The sequence below is a fragment of the Ctenopharyngodon idella genome, chromosome 3 (assembly GCF_019924925.1).
Source record: "Ctenopharyngodon idella isolate HZGC_01 chromosome 3, HZGC01, whole genome shotgun sequence".
In the NCBI taxonomy this organism is placed as follows: Eukaryota; Metazoa; Chordata; class Actinopteri; order Cypriniformes; family Xenocyprididae; genus Ctenopharyngodon; species Ctenopharyngodon idella.
In genome coordinates this window covers 6,265,185-6,286,408 of record NC_067222.1, presented here as the reverse complement: position 1 = coordinate 6,286,408, position 21,224 = coordinate 6,265,185, and the positions used below count along the sequence as shown (strand labels likewise).

Sequence of the window (21,224 nt, the reverse complement as noted above, 5' to 3'; positions counted from 1 at the left end):
CCCCCAATATTTGAAATTATTGCATGAAATTAGGATGATAAAATGGTTTTAAAATGGTTTTAGTCTGTTCTGCCTCAGCGGTCTTAACAGCACTTGTCAATGTCAAAATGATTGAGATGGCCAGTCAAATCAAAGTAGGCGGGGTTTACTGTTTACAGAAGCAGAGCATGAATTCCAGTGTGAAGTGTCAGTTTAACGTTGAAAGAGTGAGGTAAATAGCGAAAGATATTATAATACCTCAAATGTTTTATGACCGAGAGTAACATCCAATGATGCAAACTACAAATGCAAATGCATTGAATGCAAATATTATTTACAAAACAATTATTTCTCAACTAGAATTAGACCTAGAAGTTCTATTTTTTTTAAGCTTTATAAAAAAATTGGTCCTCCCCAATGTTCAAGACATGGTTACAGCCGTGATCTATACATCACTAATGGAACGTTCGTCTAAAGTTTTTATTTTTTAATGTTACTTATTGTTTCAGAATGTTTAGAGAACATTCTAAAGTAACATTCCAATAATGTTTGCAAAATGGAACGTTCGCTTAACATTCGAATAACTAAGAATTAAGCATTTTTGAAACATTTTTGAATGTTCAGAGATCAATCAACATTTTCATAACTTAATGGGAGCGTAACATATTTTTGTTAGCTTTGCTGGGATCAGTGGAGGGAAAATGGCTGCGGGCCGATTGATGTTAATCCGCAGGAATACTGGTGTGATGAACAGGTGTGGACTTGCAGGACTTTATTGAGCTTCAGGTGTTGTTTATCCTGCATTCAGAGCCTGTGGCATTGTGGGTAGAGTGTGCGAATGGCTGCAGGGTTTGATGGATGCAGCTGGCGTGTCTGAATGAGGTCATGCTCAGGTGCGAGGTTAGTGATGAGCGATCGTGTCTCGCCAGTATGATGTCATCCACCTGGCCCTCTAATCTCCATGGTGATTAATGTTATTTCCTCTGATCTTATCCTGTGATTCCTCTGTGTTTTCTGCATTCCAATTCTGGAAGTAAAAATCCCTTTGTTTCTCTCCATAGAGCGTTGTTGTTTTATGCGATTACATCATTTGCAGTGCTTCATGGGATGCACGGCTCATTAAAGGGATAGTTCACCTTAAAATGATCATTCTGTCCTCATTTACTGACCCTCATGTCACTTGCTTTCTTGCTCAGAAGAACTTATAGGAAGATATTTAGAAGAATGTTAAATATGTTTATTATTTATGGTTATTTATTATAATATTTTTCAGAGATTGGAGATTATGTGTGGTCTTTGATGATCATTTGACTCTTCTGGTTTAGACGTGCAGGAATTCAGTGTCAGTCATGTTGAATAATTTGATTTTTATTAATTATTATATTGAATATAATAATATATATTATTATAAATGTATATGTATCTTATTTATTATTACATTTTATTCATTTAATTTATTAATTTATCTCTAATCTATTTTTTTTAAATAATAAATAATTAAATAATAAATTAATGCACATTTATTATTAATAAACATTACTTCAGTGGAACATTTCAAAGAATGTCTGTGTTTATTATATTTATTATTTATGGTTAGTTATGATTATTTTTTGCAGAAATAGTCTTGTTTTTGTCTTTATATTTATTATTAATTTATATGTAATATATTTTATTATTAAATAAATACTTTTAATAAAAAATTAAATAACAGATAAATGATACATATTTTATTAAATTAATAAAATGCTAGTTTAAATGTATTTAAAATTAAATAATAATAAAAATAATAAATAAATGTACTTTTTTTTTTTTTTATTAATAACTATGTAGCACAAAAGAAGATATTTTGAAGAATGTCCATACAATGAAAGTCAATGGGGTCCAATGCTGTTTCGACCCCAATGTTAATATTATTAAATACATTATTAGAAATGAATTAAATGTAATTTAAATATATTTTTAAATAATAAATAAATAAATAATACATTAATGCACATTTATTATTAATAATCAAATGACTTCAGTGGAACATTTAAAATAATTACTCAGTGGTAATTATGTATATTATTTATGGTTAGTTATGATTATTTTTCAGAAATAGCAGAGATCATATCTGTTTCTGTCTTGTCTGTCTTTGCTGATTATTAGATTCTTCTTCCCATTAAAGATTTGGACTAATTTATTATGTTTCATATATATATATATATATATATATATATATATATATATAAATACATACATACTAATAAATACATACTAATAAATAAATAATAAAAAAAATATTCTATTATTTTTATTAAAAATAATTTTAAATATATTACTTAAAATTAAATAATAATGAATAAATAAATTATAAATAATGTACATTTATTATTTATATCTAAATGGAACATAAAAGAAGAGATTTTGAAGAATGTGTTGTTTTTGTCCGTTCAATGAAAGTCAACGGGGTCCAAAGCTGTTTCGACCCCAATGTTCTTCAGAACATCTCCTTTTATGTCCTAAAGAAGAAGTCCTAGAGGTTTGGAACGACATGAGGGAGAGTAAACGATGCCAGAATGATCATTTTAGGTAAAATATATCACATTCTTGTACCTTGTCTTGCTTTTCAAATCTTTTTTTACCCCCTTTTGAATGAGAACATTCTTCCGCAGTGAAGTCCGTCTCGTTTTTTACATTTTGCACTGCTGCTGTTTAAAGTCTTCAGGGAGTGCCCAAACTATTTCTCCTCATCCTCCTTTTCCTTTTTTGGTTTTCTTTTCTTTCCTATCGAACAACCCTTCCCATAATGCACCTGCGTAGTTGGAGAACGCAACAATCACAGGAAATGAGCGAACGAGAGCTGATATCCAGACAAACAAAGCGCTCAGTAAAGAGCCATGTCCTGGTTGTTTGCTGACCGCATTAACATGTGAATAAAGGTTTAGTTTCGCCATCCGTTCCGTTTAGCGCATGATTTGCTGCATGACTGCATTATGATGCACTGCAGACTCATTCCGTCTGCTGATTGGCTTATTGCCAGGCTCATGGTGTCACTTCCTGTTGCAGAAACGATGGTGGCTCAGAATAAACTGTGTCTGTCTTCACAGGGAAAACCCATTCTGGGTATTTCCTGGAGCCGGATCAAGGTTTTTATTAAGCTCGGCTGGTTTTGTCTTGAGTCGGGTTAATAGGCAGAAGCACGTTGTCTGGTTCATCAGTAACTACCGATCACTGCCCTGGTCTGGGCGGGACGGGTCAGGGTCTCTTTAGAGCTGGACTTTGAGCTTTGATTTCATTGGGTGTGGCGTCATCAAACGCAGATAAGCAGAGTGAGATAAGCTGCAAAACCACCGAATGAAAGCGACGGGATTTACAGATAAAGACGCTCATAAATATTTACTTACTCCAGTCAGAGATTAAATGTCTCATGATGTTATAAAGAAATATGATCGAAATCTGGTTTAGTGTTACTGGTACGGCTTTTTCAACAGTCAGTGATGTTAAATATAGATCTGGGTGGCCAAAATATTCCAGGTCATCACTGCAAAATAAACCCCACAGTTAAAGGGTTAGTTCACCCAAAAATTAAAATTCTGTCATTAAATACTCACCCTCATGTCGTTCCACACCCGTAAGACCTTCGTTAATCTTCTGAACACAAATTAAGATATTTTTGTTGAAATCCAATGGCTCAGTGAGGCCTCCATAGCCAGCAATGACATTTCCTCTCTCAAGATCCATAAAGGTACTAAAAACATATTTAAATCAGTTCATGTGAGTATAGTGGTTCAATATTAATATTATAAAGCGACGAGAATATTTTTGGTGCGCCAAAAAAACAAAATAACGACTTATATAGTGATGGCCGATTTCAAAACACTGCTTCAGGAAGCTTTTTGAAGCGTTATGAATCTTTTGTGTCAAATCAGCGGTTCGGAGCGCCAAAATCACATGATTTCAGCAGTTTGGCGGTTTGACACGCGATTCGAATAATGATTCAACATGCTGATTCGAACTAACCTTTTAAAGAAACCCAGCCACTATTCACAAATGAATGTGCAAATAAAAATATTGATTTGATTATTTGTTTTTTTTTTTTGTTATATTTAAAATAATATTCATATGTATTATGTAATATATTATATGTATTGTTGTTGTTGTTATTAAATAAATACAAAAAAATATTATTAAATTAAAGTATTAAAAACAAAATTAAATTCTTAATAAAATGAATTCATGTTTATTTATTCATGTATTATTCATTAATTATTGTGCCTATAAATTTGTGATTTATTTCATTTTATTCATTTATTTTTAATTATAAATGAGTAAATTAATTTACAATAATATAAATAAGTAAATGCAAATTAATTTATGTTTATAAAAATTATTATTAATATTTTAACATAAAACATTTATATTTATTATTATGTAAGATATTTATATTTATTTATTTTATATATAATCAATGGATAAATGTATGTTAATTATAAATTACATTTGATTAATTATATATTATTAAATTACTTTAACTGTATTTTTAAATTAAATAATGAATAATTAAAAATAATAAAATATTGATTATAATATTTTATTTATTATAATGCAAATGTATTATGTTATATATATTATACTTATTGTTATATAATATGTATATGTATTATATAATATTATTATTATTTTTTTTTAATATATCCTCAATCAGTGGTGTTAATGTCTATTTGCACACAAAAATATTGATTATTTGATTTCTTTTTTTATTTATTATAATCCATATGTATATGCATTGTTTTATTATTATTATTATTATTATTATTATTATTATTATTTTCAGAAATATCAGTGGTCAGTATCATTAATGTCTGTTTGTGTGTGTCTGTGCTGATCATCTGACGACAAAAATTATCAGACGAGCCCTTGGATGGCAGGATACTTATCCTCCTTTGTCATTTCCTCTTTCTTTGTTTATGGTTTCCTGTCTTACACCATCCTCTCTCACAAGTCTTCAGCTTCAGGATGAGAATCCTAATGTTCCTGAACGACTGTGTTATTGTGCCTCATTCAGGAATCGCAAGCAGAATGAATTCATGAACCAGTTACACAGAAATGTGATTCATGACTGATACACAGTTGAGGAAGGACAGTATTTGCAAAACAATCCTCACCGCAGATCATAAAATCAGATAAAAACACTTTATTACCCTCTATAACTGGTCTGTCATGTATGTACCACAGAAGGTGTGTTGTTTACACTTGTAATGGCGGGAATCAATGTCCTTTTGTCTAACACACAGAGGAAAGACATGAGGGTGGGAACAAATGGGTGTGGCTGTTTAATATGCAAATATGAGGTGAATACAAGATGAGCATCTCTCGTCTGATTGGCTGGAGGGATTCCGCAGGATTGTGCTGATAGTTGTGTGTCAGTCGGCAGAAACAAACTTTCTCTCTCTCTTTTTCAGCCAAACACGGAAACAGAACATTCCGTTATATTTTAACTGGCAACTGAAGCGTTTGCATGTTTTTCCTCAGAGACCTTCAGTCAGAACGCAGTGATCTAAAGACACAAATGTGGTCCGGATTAGATGAGTGTGTCTGTTGCATCACATTTGCATCCCTGTCTCTCTTTCTGTACTAAATCACGATTAATCATGACTTAAAGCTTCCAGAAAGAGTTTTTTTTCCAGTATGTAAAAAAAACAAACAGAAAACAGAACAATTTATTTTAGAAAATCATCCATGTTCTGGTGCTTTAAAGGGGACCTATAATGCCCCTTTTCACAAGATAAATAATATCTCGGGTGTTTCTAGAATGTGTCCGTGAAGTTTCAGCTCAAAATACCCCACAAATCGTTTATTATAGCTTGTCAAATTTACCCCATTTGGGTGTGACACGCCGTTTTTGTGCGTGTCCCTTTAAATGCAAATGAGCTGCTGCTCCCGGCCCCTTTTCCAGAAGAGGGCCGAGCTTTAACAGCTCATGTTTCGTTTGCTCAACAACAACAAAGCTGGAGAATCTCACGCAGCCAAAATGAGGATTGTCAGTAACGGTGTTCAGCCTTACATTGTTCAAACCATAGTCAGACACTGATGGAGAGACTCAGGAAGAAGTTATGACTTTTAGAATGAAACTGGACGTTCTGAATAGTTAGTGGATAAATTAATGTAGTTGCTGTGGAGTTGATTCAACTCATCGACTAGCATGTGCCATCATGTTAAACTGACGGGATGGCAACAACACTCTACTACAACAACTCTTCCTTTTTTCTAAAGCAGCCCAATATGGCCTCACCCCCTTTGTTGCGTGTTCTTGGGGGCAGAGTTTATGTAAATTTTAGGGTTAGTGATGTCACTAACCCAGGAAGAAGCTCGTTGTAGTCCTTACCAGCCGTTTGTTGTAGTCCTTAAAGTGATTTCTGTAAAAGAAAATATCTCCCTTTGCATTGAACTTTAAGCATCATAACTTTGCAGATGTTGTTTATGCTCAAACAGCAACATTACGCACTACCTAAAGTTAAAAAAGTGAAATCATAATCAAGGACCCCTTCAATGAATCCTTAAACAAATAACTATATATTTTAAAATATAATTTTTGTATTTTTTCATTTGATTTTGGGGTGAAATGTTTCACTGATGAGTGTAACTGGATTCATAGGGTTCTTGAACAGATTATTTGAGTGAATCTGTCAGAGATTAAGTGGTTTGTTTGCTGGACCTGAAGAGCCTTTGCTCTGAAGCGAGTCGTAGGGAAGGAAGTCTTGAGATCGCAGCAGGAAGCAGCAGAGAGACTCACAGTTATAATTAGGTTCACAGAAGCACCAGGAGACTCAAGTGTGTCAGGCGGATCTGTGTCAAACTCCATCGCCTCATCAAGGAGGTTTGAGCTCAGATTTTACACTTCTGTGTGATTCAAACAGAGTCAAAGATTTACTGCTCTTATCAGACACTTGGTTATTTCATGAGGAAGTTCATTTCACGGCACGCTTGAGAACGTGCTTTAACCGTCCGTCTTTAAAACAACAAAGAAGAAATGACAGTGTCTGGTTATTTCTTTTTATTTTTTTTACGTTTACTTGGACGAATGTACTATTTGATACATGTGATCCTAAGTTGAAAAATGTAGGAGTTTTTAGGGGCAGACTGGTAACCCAAAGGTTGCTGGTTCGATTCCAGCACCGACAGGAAATGACTAAGGTGCCCTTGAGCAAGGCACCTAACCCCCAATCCCTCCCCGGGTGCCACAGCATAAAGGCTGCCCAAAGGCTGTATCACGGTTTGCAGTGTGTGTGTGTGTGTGTGTTCACTACTCACTACTCTGCTGCTAATGTGTGTGCACTAACTTGGATGGGTTAAATGCAGAGGACAAATTCCAAGTATGGGTTACCATACTTGGCCTTCACTTGACACTTTCACTTTCACCTTTTTTTTTAGTCTTTCCTTCCTGTAACAGAGCAGCCCAAAAAACTACAAGAGGTTACATCGAATTAAATGACAGGTATTGTGTAAAATAACAATAATAATAAAAAAGAAACTTTTATGCATAATGCGGGACTTTTATTGTAAACAAGCCTGAAATACAGTGGGACTCCTATTTTGAAATGTCAATTAAAAAAGATGGGGAGATAAAATATGCATTCTTACAACTGTCTAAAACATATTACAATATAAACACCATAAAGTAAATATTGTCATAATTCATCAACAGTAGGTCATAGAGCTGCACGATTCTTTTTGCACTATTTTTTGTTTCGAAAAGTGATCACGATTCTCCCACTATTCTGAACAGACAAAATAAATTTTTACTAGAGGTTGTGACAAAATGTCTAGCCTATTTAAAATGTTTAATTAATCTGAATGAATTATTAAAAAAAAAAAAAAAAAACAGGTTGAATGAATGATTCAATGACTCACTTGGTGTTTTTGAATGAATGTCTTGAATGTATGATTCAATGACAAATACATTTTTTTAAGTCACTTGTCGCCACCTACTGGTGTAACGATTTATTCGATACAATCATTATTTGAAGCGTTGTTACTTTCAAAAGGTGATTTGCCCGATTTTGATTGCTTCCGTAGACATCAGTGTTTAAATCCGAACTATAAACTTTTATCCCAGTACTTCTGTGATAATTTGAATATTTGTAACACAGAAATAACAATACTGTGGTTGAAGCAGTTTCATATCTATACATGACAACTGCTTTCTCTGGATCAGCGGCAGCACCAACGCAGATCTGAATGTTCCTGTGTAATTTTGTTAAAGTTTTAATAGACACAGGCGAATTGTTGTAATTTAGGAATGAGATCGTGATTTTATTGACTAATCATGCAGCTCTAGTAGGTCATAAGTGATATATTGTCATAAATGCATGGCATTCATTGATTACAAACTGCTCTGAAACCACGAGCCTGTAGAACAGCACGTTTTTTGTATATAATTGTAAATAAATTTAAAGTCGCGTTTAGTTGTTTGTAGTCAAAAATGCCAAAAAATATAAAATCTGTTTTTTGGAGTCATCTAAATGGATTTAGAAGTGATTCCAGACGTATTGTTTTTGATGTGTGTTGGAATGTGAATTAATAAAATTGTACCAGGTTGAGTAAAGCTGTTCAGTCTGATTGAGAAACGCTTGTGGTTTTTGAGTGGAGTAAATCCCTTAGGCGGACCGCGTGTCTTCTGAGAATAAGGGTGCAACCATTTCTGGGAGAGAAGGACGGGAAAAACAGCAGAAATTAAAGGAATAGGGAAAGAAACGGGTGGAATAACTCAAGCTCTCTCTGATAAAGAAACGGCGATGGGTGGTCGAGCGGGAGAGGGACTAATGACCGTATTTACGAGATGAAGGACGCCACATGTTGTAATTGTGGAAAACATTAACCATGCAAACTCAAGTCTAGCATTAAAGAGTCACGGCATAAGCAAATCATAATTACGCGTTCATCGACTGCACGGTTTAGTTACAAAGCTGGTTTATGAAAAATAAAACTACATTTCCCATCATTCTCGGTGGCAGCAGGACCAGTTACATAGCTAATGTTCATCCTTTGCAGTTCATTTTGATGCATCAGTGCAACCACGCAAAAACATTTTTCATTTAAAACTCTTAAAAGTGGACGTCCCAGGGGGAGAAGCATGTCAGGGTGGTTCACTCGTAAAAAATAAAGGTTCTTTATTGGCATATATGAAGAACCTTTAATGCCACATTCCACAAAAGGTTCTTTATAGTGGAAAAAGGTTCTTTAGATTTTTAAAATGGTTAAAAATGGTTCTTTTAAGAACTGTTCACTGAAAATGGCTCTGTTCTCACTGCAGAAACTCTTTTAGAACCTCTCTTATTTTAGTCTGTCAGACGGCGAGCAGCTGTGGAGGTCAGCATGTTTGGGGTTTTGTTGATGTGTTTTGGGTCATGAGAACGGCCCAGCGGTCGCCTCGTTCTCTGTCTGCTGTTTGGATGCTAATGGACTGTTGCAGATGTGTTTTCTCAAGGGTCACACACACACAAACTCTACCAATGCTAGTGCTGTTTGAACCAATGATTAATCAGCCATTCCCATTAATTAACCAGTATTTGGCCATTTTGAGACCAAATGGCTGGTCAACAGACGTTTTCCCAAATCTACAGCCGTTGTTAATGGATAATTCAGTGTCTACACTCTTGGAAAAAAAAAAAGGTTCAATGGGGTTCTAAGTAGAATCTAAAAGGGTTCTTGGCTCAATTTTAAAGAACATTTTATGCCGTAGGGCATAGAGGTTTTAAATAAGGAGAAATGTCTTAAATGATTGCATAATACTTTCATGTTTAATTAAAATTGAATGAAAACAAAACTAAATCCATAAAATGGTCCCATGATGGAACCCCTAAAAGGTTCTACATATGAAATGGATGGAACCCTTTAAGATTCCATATAGAACCTTTTCTAAGAGCGTGTTTTAAAAATATTTTGTAGTAAATTGAGTTAATTTTCAACAGCTGACAGCGATGAACCTGCTGCCTGATATTCTTTGAATAATTTAATATATTAAATAGAAATGAGATGAATATTTCACACAATATTACTGCAAATCATCTAAAAAATATTTGAAATCAGACACTGACAGAGCTTATATAATTACTGTAGTTTTATTTTGTTGTAAGAAATATTGTTAAATTATTATGTATAATAAAGTTTTATTTATGATTATTTTCTACTACTCTTAAGTTTGCAATTAAAATAGCCAGTGCTGCTGCTATGGCATGAATGTATGAATGTTGGAAAACAAGAAAACAACAATGCATTATTAACTGATCAAGCCTTTGGAATGCTGGCTATTGATGCAGATATTCTCAGAATGATTAAAAATTCTCTAGTTTACTGCTCAGTATTGGCTTTATAAGTCTCTGCTCTCTAGATATCATCACCGGTCATAGTTCTGTTAAACTACCAACTCAACATATGAGTGTCTGCCATTACAGATACACTGAATTATCTCGTTTAAATCTGGATCAGTCAAAGTCCTCCCATGTGGGAATCTGTTTCTTGCTCAGGGTGTGGAAGAGCTTCAAACACTAAAATAACTCACCGGCCTGACAGACTCAATGGAGTGTGCAGCTCTGAATCACTAACCACCCAAACCAGTTCCCCGGGCACGGACGAACGCCACGAGTCACAGGACACTGTGTGCCGCTATCAGAGCAACCTTTTGGCTGGTCAGTTTTTAACCTGGAAATAAATTGTGATTCCCAGGTTTGGAACATCTAGAAATTTCTGAAGCTAAATTTGTCCGTTCAGTTGTAAAAGATTTCATTAGCTAGAAATTGCTTTTTGTCAGTGTTAATCTATATAAAATCTGTTCGGCCCACCATTGGCAGTGTGTTTGGGAAGCTTGTTTTGAAATTATGATTATTTTTAGTCTTGTTCCCATCACTTTTGCCCATAATTACTTGTTCTTCTCCACTATGAACCCAGCTAACAAAAATGTGTTTTAAGAAAGTTTTGTTGGGAAAGTGGCAAAAGCAGAACATGTTTTGTGGACTCTACATTGAAGCCACACACAGGATTGTTGTTTATGATTCTGTGCATTCGTCTGATCTGGTCAGACCTGTTGCGTCCCTCCCTCTCCTGTAGCTCAAACGCTTTGAGCCATGTGGGAACCGCTGCCGGCCATCTTGCGCCTGTTTGGGCTTGCAGTGTTGTGGTTCAGTTGAACTCAGTGATTGTTTGTGTCCCTGAGTGACTGCGCTGAGTTGCACCTGCGTGCACCTGCGTGAGTTCACCTGCCTGACTAGTTCCTTCGCGCCAAGAGGTTTTGTAAACACAGTAAGATCCAAACCATTGAATTTTGATGGTTTAACCTGTTAACTGTCACCTCGCTTTTTGAGCATAGATCTCAACTTAAACACAAGCTTTTTTTTTTGCACTCTATAGATTATTGCAGAAGTGAAAGCATTTCAAAAAATTAAAGTGTAAAAATATTATAGTTTACTGTAAAGCAAATGTTAATATAAAATACAAATTTTTCAAAATAATTTGGACTCTAAAATCAAGTTGTGTGTCTAGTGACTGATGCTAGAGACTGTGGTCTTTAGCCTCGTTGTTAGAGTGCCCGACTCCTATGCCAGCGGACCCGGGTTCGAGTCCCTCTTAGAGCGGGCGGTTCGAACAGGAGGGGTTACATGGACACTGACAGTTTATCTTGTGGTGTTTGTTCATGTTTTTTTTTTTTTTTTTTTAAAGAATGAGAGTGTCACACAACTTGTCTGTCTAATTTGATTTTCAAAATACTGTAGATTTACATCCCCTCCAGAAACTAGGTCTGTTGCGATTGTTGATTAATCATCATGGTTATTCGATCTAATCGCAATTATTTGAGATACCTGCAATAATTGTGCAATTTAAATTTTTATATATATATATATATATATATATATATATATATATAAAAAACTATTATAAAGTACACAAAGATAGTCAAAGGTCTTCTTTCATATGAAATGACAGAAGTTATATTATATTATATTATATTGGCTTGTTTAATTATTTTATTATATTTTATTATATTAGTATTATATAGGATTCCAAATAAAAGCCAGAAAAAAAAGTATTTTTTTTCCAGAACCTTTACTTGCGCTGTTCCTCAGCGGTGGCTTGATCTTCCCAAGCCTCTAAAACATCTAAAATCGCATATTTTCTTTCAGCGCTTGACTGAATCCTGTCTATGCTTTCAATATGTCTCATTTCCCTCCCTTTACTCTTCTAAACAATGTTTGAAATGTCTAATTTTACCATTTTTAATGGCATTGCCTTCTTTGGATGAATCGCTTTGTCGTATTTCTTGTTTATAAGTCACTTTGTATATGGAACCAATGGAAATTTGGAAGTGAGTAAATGTAAATGATTTGGAAAGTGTTTTTCTAATATTTTTTTTTATTTTTTTATTGTACTATAGGAACTAACTCTGCATAATTATAAGGTTAGTTGCATTGTTTTATTTGCATTTAGCTTTGTTTTTCCCTGCCTTCAGCGATCTGAACAGGCCTGTGACCCACCGGAGACCCACTGCTCTTTGACATGAAGTTTAAACAAGCATGGCGTTGTCTAAACACGTCTCTAAATAGTATAATCAACATTGTGTTTGGCACGACCGCATTTAAAACAAAGCGTCCCGCGCACCGTGTTAATCAGCCCGAGTGTGTGTGTTTGAGACGCCGTGGCTGTAATTGCGGACGGTGGTGTCATTTCATGTGGCCGCCAGGAGCAAAAGCTCTTCTTCCTGACGTTTGCTGTGTTTTACAAGCTGTGTTTGGACTGGCACTACAGACCCAGCATTCCTGAGGGATTGTGTAAGAGGAGCAGAAAAGTGCTCCGTTGTAGATCTGCTTCTCGACCGCTCGCGTTGTTAGCATCAGTTGAAGAGTCTCTTCAGCTGATGCTTATTTAAGATGTTGAACGTTGATATCAGAGATCCTCTCATCCCGTTGTAATGGCCCTAGAAACCACATAGCGACATGTGAAATCACGTAGAACAACATAGCAACAACCTAGAACAGGCTAGCATTGCTTTTTCTTCAGAAAATGGGAAATTTGGTTGGTTAAAATAATTGGATGCAATGGCACAACCTTAGTTACTTAAGAGAACTTTTAAAAAAAAAAAAAGTTATCTGATTTTTCTGTATTATTTCTGTATATTACTATTATAAAACATTTTTTGTCTTTAGAATAGCATGCACAAACAATCAGGGACATTTATTGAGAAATTAAACTGGAAAAACTTCTTCAGGCGGGTGATGTAATTGTCTATTTTTGCTGTTTCTTGTTTATTCTGCTAGCCAGGGTTTGAAATAAACACATTATTAAACATGTGTGTATTTTAATGGGCTACAAACATCCTGTAACGTCCTGTTCTCTTCTCTCGCCTTCAGAAACCATGTCGGACGCCGACAAGTTCCTGTACGTGGACCGTAACCTGGTCAACAACCCGCTGGCGCAGGCCGACTGGGCCACCAAGAAGCTGGTATGGGTGCCGTCGGAGCGCCTGGGGTTCGAGCCGGGCTCTGTGAAGGAGGAGCACGGTGATGAGGTCGTGGTGGAGCTGGCCGACTCGGGAAAGAAAGTGCGAGTCAACAAGGATGACATCCAGAAGATGAACCCGCCCAAGTTCAGTAAGGTGGAGGACATGGCCGAGCTCACCTGCCTGAACGAGGCGTCCGTGCTGCACAACCTGAAGGAGCGATACTACTCCGGCCTCATATACGTGAGTCTGCGCAAACACTGTTATAAACGACCACTGCAGGTGCAAAGATTGAATCAAAATAACGGGGAACATTCTGGCAAGGCTCTCTCAAAGTTATGAACAAACGTTGTTCCAGTAACATTAAAGGATTAGTTCACTTCAGAATTAAAATGTCCTGATAATTTACTCACCCCCATGTCATCCAAGATGTTCATGTCTTTCTTTCTTCAGTTGAAAAGAAATTAGGGTTTTTGAGGAAAACATTCCAGGATTTTTCCCCATATAGTGGACTTCACTAGGGTGAAATAAAAACAGCTCTAACATGCATTTTAGTCTGGACTAGCTTAAGCCTTGTCTGTGAAACTAGGGGATAATTTTCCACAATTCCACAGTCACACCAGTTCGATTGTTTTTCCCAAGGTAAAAGAGGAGCTTGTTCAGTGTTTTTTTTTTTTTTTTTTTTTTTTTGGGTCAGAGGTTTGTTTTTAAGAAATGTTAAGAGGTTCAACATCCTTGAATATAGATAACTGGGTCTCGCTGACTCGATCACTGAAATTGTTTAATGCTCTTTCTCTAAACAGGAAGCTGTAGGAACAATGTGCTCCCGAGGGGCAGGAAATGATGCATGTGGGAGGGTTGGGGAGGGGAGGTTTGAGTTAAAAAATGATTGAGAAAGAGAGTCCTAGACAGAGTTACGGTCATCTAATCTGGTTAAGATAAGTCAGGCTTGGTTGATCCGGGTTAGGTTACATATTTTTTTAGTTATTTGATCCAAATCTCCTCGCAGTTCTGAAACCAATTTGAATCATAAATGTGAGCACTAGCACAACCTGGTTACCACGGCATGCAACCACATAGCAACGCCCCTAGCAACGCCAACCATATAGAACACACAAACATTGTTGCACTGGTAAACAAGATTTGCATTGTCTTTAGAAAATCAACTTTTTGCAGTGCCACGAATTTAGTTGGATTAACAGAAAATAAAAAAGTTATTAGATTTTTCCAAAACATTTTTGTCAGCAGGAAAACATGCCAGCAATTGAAAGTTTTCACTTCACCTTTTTGCTTATGTTTCTGTTCTTGTGGTTTTATGACGACAAACTCGGCAACCATCGCAACGAATGAAACAAATGAAACCTGCTCACAGGTGCTTTCTGCAGTGAGGGCTGGAGATAAAGAAGTGAAACATTTATTAGCAGATGGACTTTGTGGACTTGCATTTTCTCTACTGTTCGGTGAATTGTGTTTCAACTAGAGATGCACCGAAGCTAAATTTCTCCACCGATTATTCAGAGTGATATCTGCTGATACCGATAATGAGACCGATAGTTTGGGGGTTCTGCCTTTTATACCTTTTTTTAAATGAATGATAATTTCATTATAATTAATAATTAATCAATATATTTTTAATTATTATATTTTGAAAGAAATGCAAATAAAAACTTTATTCCCTTCATTTCATCATCTTGTTTCAGAGTAACTGTTATCAGTTATAAACTTAAGCACATTACTCAAATTAATATTTACTTACTTAATATTAACACACATTAACTAAATTCTGAAGATTAAATGAATATTTCTTAACTTTCTGAATGTTATTCATTCATATAATTACTATTAATATTGAACATCAGACTGGTTTCATAGCATTTTCTTTACACAAAGCACAAATTCAGCGCATTTTCCTGCCCTTTTTTGATTGACAGGAGATATCGACCCTGACTATTGGCTCTTTTTAAACTATCGGCCTGATAGTGTGAAAATTTGCTTTTATTGGCCGATACCGATTACTGGCCGATATATCGGTGCATCTCTAGTTAAAAAAAAAAAAAAAAGTTTGGTGAAGATGCTGATATTTATACGGACAAAAAGTATGAAATTCTGCTTGTAATGTAAATCAGTGAGAACTTTATAACAATATAGCAGATATTTACATAAAATGCATATAAATATCAGTCGTCACTTTATATTTGTCAATAATTTTTCAAAAAAATGGTGTATGGATAATCAAGGAAAACGAAGTTGTTTCAGTTCAGTAATCTTGAAGTATTACAAACACTATAAAAGTCAATCTTACATTTACTTATAAAAATATTACATATTAAAAAAACACGTGAACCACAATCTGAAGGTGGACGTTTTTATAATTATACTAAAAAAGCCTTTTACTTACTAAAAATGTCTCAATCAGATAACAGAAGGCATGTAGTAGATTGTGTGCAACAGGTTTTTAGCAAATTTTTGATCATGTTGATAATTTAGATGCCTTCAAATATGAAACAGCAGGCTTCATAGGGTTACAGATACCTGGCCGATATATCGGTGCATCTCTAGATTAAACATGGTGAAATGTGTTTAATGGTGGCTAAATTCATGATGTTTTGTGCTGTCCTGAAGGAACAGATTTAACGTGATCCTGCTCATCAGGGTCGGTTTGCTTATGCAAATCAGGCCAGATTAGTTTCATACTGACAGTAAATCCCAGTAGATCCCAGACCGCCGGTTTCAGTCTGGTTTGCGTTCAGAGACAGATTTCACTGCAAATACTGATGTGAAACACTGTAAACGTAGATTCATCTGACGGTTTGAGACTCAAATAAAGCAGCTTTTTTATACCATATTTGTGACCCTGGAGCACAAAACCAGTCATAAGTCGCACGGATATATTTGTAGCAATAGCCAACAATACATTGTATGGGTCAAAATGATTGATTTTTCTTTAATGCCAAAAATCATTAGGATAGTAAGTAAAGATCATGTTCCAGTGAAGATATTTTGTATATTTCCTACCATAAATATATCCAAAATTTATTTTTGTGAGTTGATATGCATTGCTAGGGACTTCATTTGGACAACTTTAAAGGCGATTTTCTCAATATTTAGATTTGTTTGCACCCTCAGATTCCAGATTTTCAAATAGTTGTATCTCGACCAAATACGGTCCTATCCTAACAAACCATACATCAATGGAAAGCTTATTTATTCAGCTTTCAGATGGTGTATAAATCCCAATTTTAAAAAATTGACCCTTATGACATTGTAGGGTCATTTTTGAGCATAAGCGACTTCTTTCACAAACATTAATGTCTCACCGTACCCAGATGTTCGAGGGCTGGTGTCGTCTGTGTTTGTGAGTGAATATCTCTGTTCTCTGTCGCAGACGTACTCGGGTCTGTTCTGTGTGGTCATCAACCCGTACAAGAACCTGCCCATCTACTCAGAGGAGATCGTGGAGATGTACAAGGGCAAGAAACGACACGAGATGCCTCCGCACATCTACGCCATCACAGACACGGCCTACAGGAGCATGATGCAGGGTACACACACACACACACACACACACACACACACACACACACACACACACACACACACATCCTACAGGATGTAGAATCTGACTTGCTGTTCAGTCAATTCATCTTCCTGTCATTCAGAGAAACTCAACAGTCACACAATACAGTAAAGTGATTAGTCATTAGTCCAGCGCAGACAAACATAAATGTTTACATCATTAATATAGACTGATTATATTTATTCCCTGAAATGTAAATAGATTTAATCAGCTGATTTGAGATGTTTTCTCTGCTGTCAAAACGATATACAACCATGAAACAGATTTTAACTTTGAAAAACAGCAATAAAATGTTAAAATCCGTGATTTAAAGACTTTGATTTGATTTCTGCAGTGTTTGCTCAGAAAAAGTACAGATGAGAGTAAAGTTCATGAAACTGAATTGGCATCTTGATCTGATTCTGACTGTCACACACGCACATAACTCTCAATAATGCTGTGTTTTCTGCGTGTGTGTTTGTCCCGCGGGCGTTCAGAGCTGGTTTGTGTTGTGCCAGACCTCATTTACTCTGTTCCCCCCATCAGGATTTAATGTGCCTCTCAAATCCTCCGCGGCCTCCTGCAGTGAGTCTCTGACCCGATTCCTGCTGAGGGAACGTGCTTAACCACCTCGCTCCGGGAGGCCCTCATTACCGCCTGACAGAAAATCATGATCGTACGCGATTAGTGCCGTTTCTCCCGCCGTCGAGCCTCTCTTGGGTCACAGAGGCGTCTGAAACTGAGCTCTGCATGTTTAATAGCCTTCAGGGGCTCATGTTTTCTTGCGTAGAATATTTTCCAAGAAATGTGTTTTATTATTGCTCAGATTTGGGGTGAATGATGTGGTGAAACATCTAACACTAAGTATTAAAGTTAAAGTATTACTTTATCTAGAGTTTCACCTGACATTAATCTTCAGAATATGCTGTTTAATCTCTAAAAATGTGTGTTTTTAGTAAGTGTAAGTGTTAATTTGAGCGAGACCGTTATCTTGCTCTGAGTCGTTCAGGCAGTTTGCTGGAAAGGCGGCTCCTTCTCCAGTCACAGGAAGCCAGATATTGACTTCCTGTTTTGTGGTCTGAGCCCTTCCTGCTGAAGAGGAGGCGTGTTTCTATGCCCTGAGGAATTTAACTAACCAACGTGACAAATGATTGATAAAAAATCAAGAAAGGGAAAACGTATATAATATATAAATAAATAAATAAATATTTTTCAATTACTCAATCACTTAAAATACATAAAATACATGCTGTTTTTCATTTAAAAAATCAAGAATAAAATAATTGAAATTAAGTAAAATAAAAAAAATAAATAACAAAAATTTAAATATAAAATAAAACATAAAATTATAAAATTATTTCTTGCCAAATAATCAAAATACATAAAAATAATCCTGCTTTTCAAATAAAAAAAAAACAAGAATTAAATAAAAAAAAATATATATTAAAATATGAGTAAAAATGAGCATAAAATATAATATAAAATTATGATGTCCTGCCAAATAACATCACTTACAATATATCAAATACATCCTGTTTTTCCAAAAAAAATTCAAGAATAAATAATTGAAATAAAGTAAAATAAATAAAATGGAAATAAATTAAAAATATATGTATATAATAAAATAAAAATGATTATTTCCTACCAAGTAATCTTCATCACAACACACCATGCTTTTCAAATAAAAATTTAAGAATTAAATCAATAAAAATAAAATATAAAATATGAGTAGAATCAAAGTTACAAAAAATATGTAAATATAAAATAAAATATACAATTATTACTTCCTGCTAAAAAAAAATCTCACTCAAAATACATTCAAATACATTCTGTATTTAAAAAAAAAAGGAATAAAGGAATAAAATCAATAAGTAAAAGAGAATTTAACTATAAATAAATTCAAAGTGAAAAATGAAAATATACATAAATAAAATATACAATTATTATTTCCTGCCGAATAATCTCACTCAAAATATATAAAATGTGAAGTAAAAAATCTCAAAATACATAAAATGCCAGAAATGAAATGCTTAGCGAATGTAAATGATTAATTTCCATGTTTCTGTCTCCTCCAACAGACCGCGAGGACCAATCCATTCTCTGCACGTGAGTCACATGGTCTTGCATGCGTTTTATGATTATGATTTGTCCATGAAAGCTGTGCTTGATTTGTCACACTTGTGTGTTTGTGTGTGTGTTCAGAGGCGAATCTGGTGCTGGAAAGACAGAAAACACCAAGAAGGTCATTCAGTATCTGGCTCACGTGGCCTCGTCTCACAAGACCAAGAAAGACCAGGTTAGTTCTTGACGAGACGAGTTCAAATACCGTAGCGCGTCTGTTTAGTCTTTCGGTTTCACTGAACGTCAAGCGTGTGTATCAGTAGTAGACTAAAGGTCGAGTTTCCTCATTTAGTATTTTGACGGTTTTCTAGCGTCCTCCACCCTGCTTTCATCTGGTTTCACATCATCTTATCAGATAAGGACGTGATGGAGGATTGTGGGCTGGTTTGGGTGATGGGAGGGAGTTTAAAGCAGTTCACAAACATCATCATCCATTAGAGAAGCTGTAGGTCTCAAACAGCCCAGTCCAGTTTAATCCAGCCAAACTCCTGAAGAATAGCAAACATCAGTTATGATACACCGATATGATATAGTTATGATATAATGATATATGATGATTATAACAACGTCACGTCCACCTCATGTCAATCAGAGACATTCGCTCGCCTCCCGCCGCGTGAACTGAACCAGACAGCCGGAGATCTGCAAAAAAATAAATAAAAATCTTTAGTTTTTTTCAACAAATGGTTAGTGACCAGGAGGTGTTTAACTTTTAGAAAATTAAAATAAATAATAATAATAAAAAAATTCATATACATTTATTTATTTATTTTATACTTTTATTTTATTTATTTTTACAAGCCTTTTGGCCCATATTTCTGCATATAGTTTCAGTCAAATTTACAACCTTATATTTATTTATTTTTAGCATAATGTATTTTAACAATTTTTTACATTTTGTAATATAAACTAAATGTATATAAAATTAAATAAAAATGACACACAACTTTATTTATATATTTCATAATTCAATTGATTTATTTTTGAATTTTATTTATTTAAAGTATTATTTTTGCATGTTATATTTATTATTTATTTTAGCATGCATAGTTTTGCATAGTGTAATATACAATTAAGAAATAAAATAAAAATAAAATATTGCATAATTTATTTTTTTCAAGTCTGATGGGCCATATTTCTGAATATAGTTTCCATCAGATTTAAAACCATTTAGTTATTTATTTTTAGCATACATATTTTTTGCATATTGTAATATACATTAAATATGAAAATAAAATATACATTTATTTCCTGCACTTTATTTTTGTTTTAAACGGTCAGTAAAAGAAGGTGCAGAAATTTACGTCAGAAAATTAAATTAAATCCTTTGTATACATTTATTTATATATTTTATACTTTATTTTTGCAAGCTTGTTAACATACACATTTTTTACATTTTATAAAATACATTAAATATACATAAAATTAAATAAACATACATTTATATATTTTATAATTGCATAAATTTATTTTTTCATATTTATTATTTTTGCATTTTTATTTATTTGTTTGTCTTTGTTTAACATACTTTTTGCATATTGTAATATACATTAAATACAAAAATAAAATACAAAATTATTATTTTTTTTATTTACTTAAATTTAATTTTGCAAGCCTGTTAGGCCATATTTCTGCATATAGTTTTAATCAGATTTAAAATATTTGTATTTATCTATTTGTATATTGTAATATATTAAATATAAAATAAATTTAAAAAATATATAAATTATTCATATTGTGCTTTATTTAAAACTTTTTTGTTTTATTTTTGCAAGACTGTTGGATTTCTGCATATAGTTTCAGTAAAATTTAATACCTTATATCTATTTAGTTATAGCATACTTATTTTTGCATATTGTAATATACATTAAATGTACATAAAATAAAGTTTTTAATTTCAGATTTTGTAACAGGGTTGCAGATTTTAATTAGGTCAGTGAAGTCTATCTAGTTTGCAACCAACCGCATCGAACGTTTGAGCTCGACTAGCGCAGGTTTGCTAATACATTTGTCCTCGTTTGTACCTTGTTCATGGAAAGAAATCAATCCATGCTGTTTTGAAAGATGTGTTCAGTGTATTTTTCCTGGGATTGTGTC

The 21,224-nt window shown here is 34.2% G+C and overlaps 1 protein-coding gene across 1 annotated transcript in view; it reads left to right on the top strand.

Moving 5' to 3' along the window:
- LOC127509789 (myosin-9-like) overlaps positions 1 to 21,224 on the top strand; it is a 51,389-nt gene that overhangs the window by 2,617 nt on the left and 27,548 nt on the right. The window contains 4 exon segments of the mRNA XM_051888767.1: positions 13,362 to 13,693; positions 16,836 to 16,992; positions 19,085 to 19,112; positions 19,209 to 19,302. Coding sequence (XP_051744727.1) covers positions 13,367 to 13,693; positions 16,836 to 16,992; positions 19,085 to 19,112; positions 19,209 to 19,302 — 606 coding nt within the window. The 5' untranslated portion in view covers positions 13,362 to 13,366.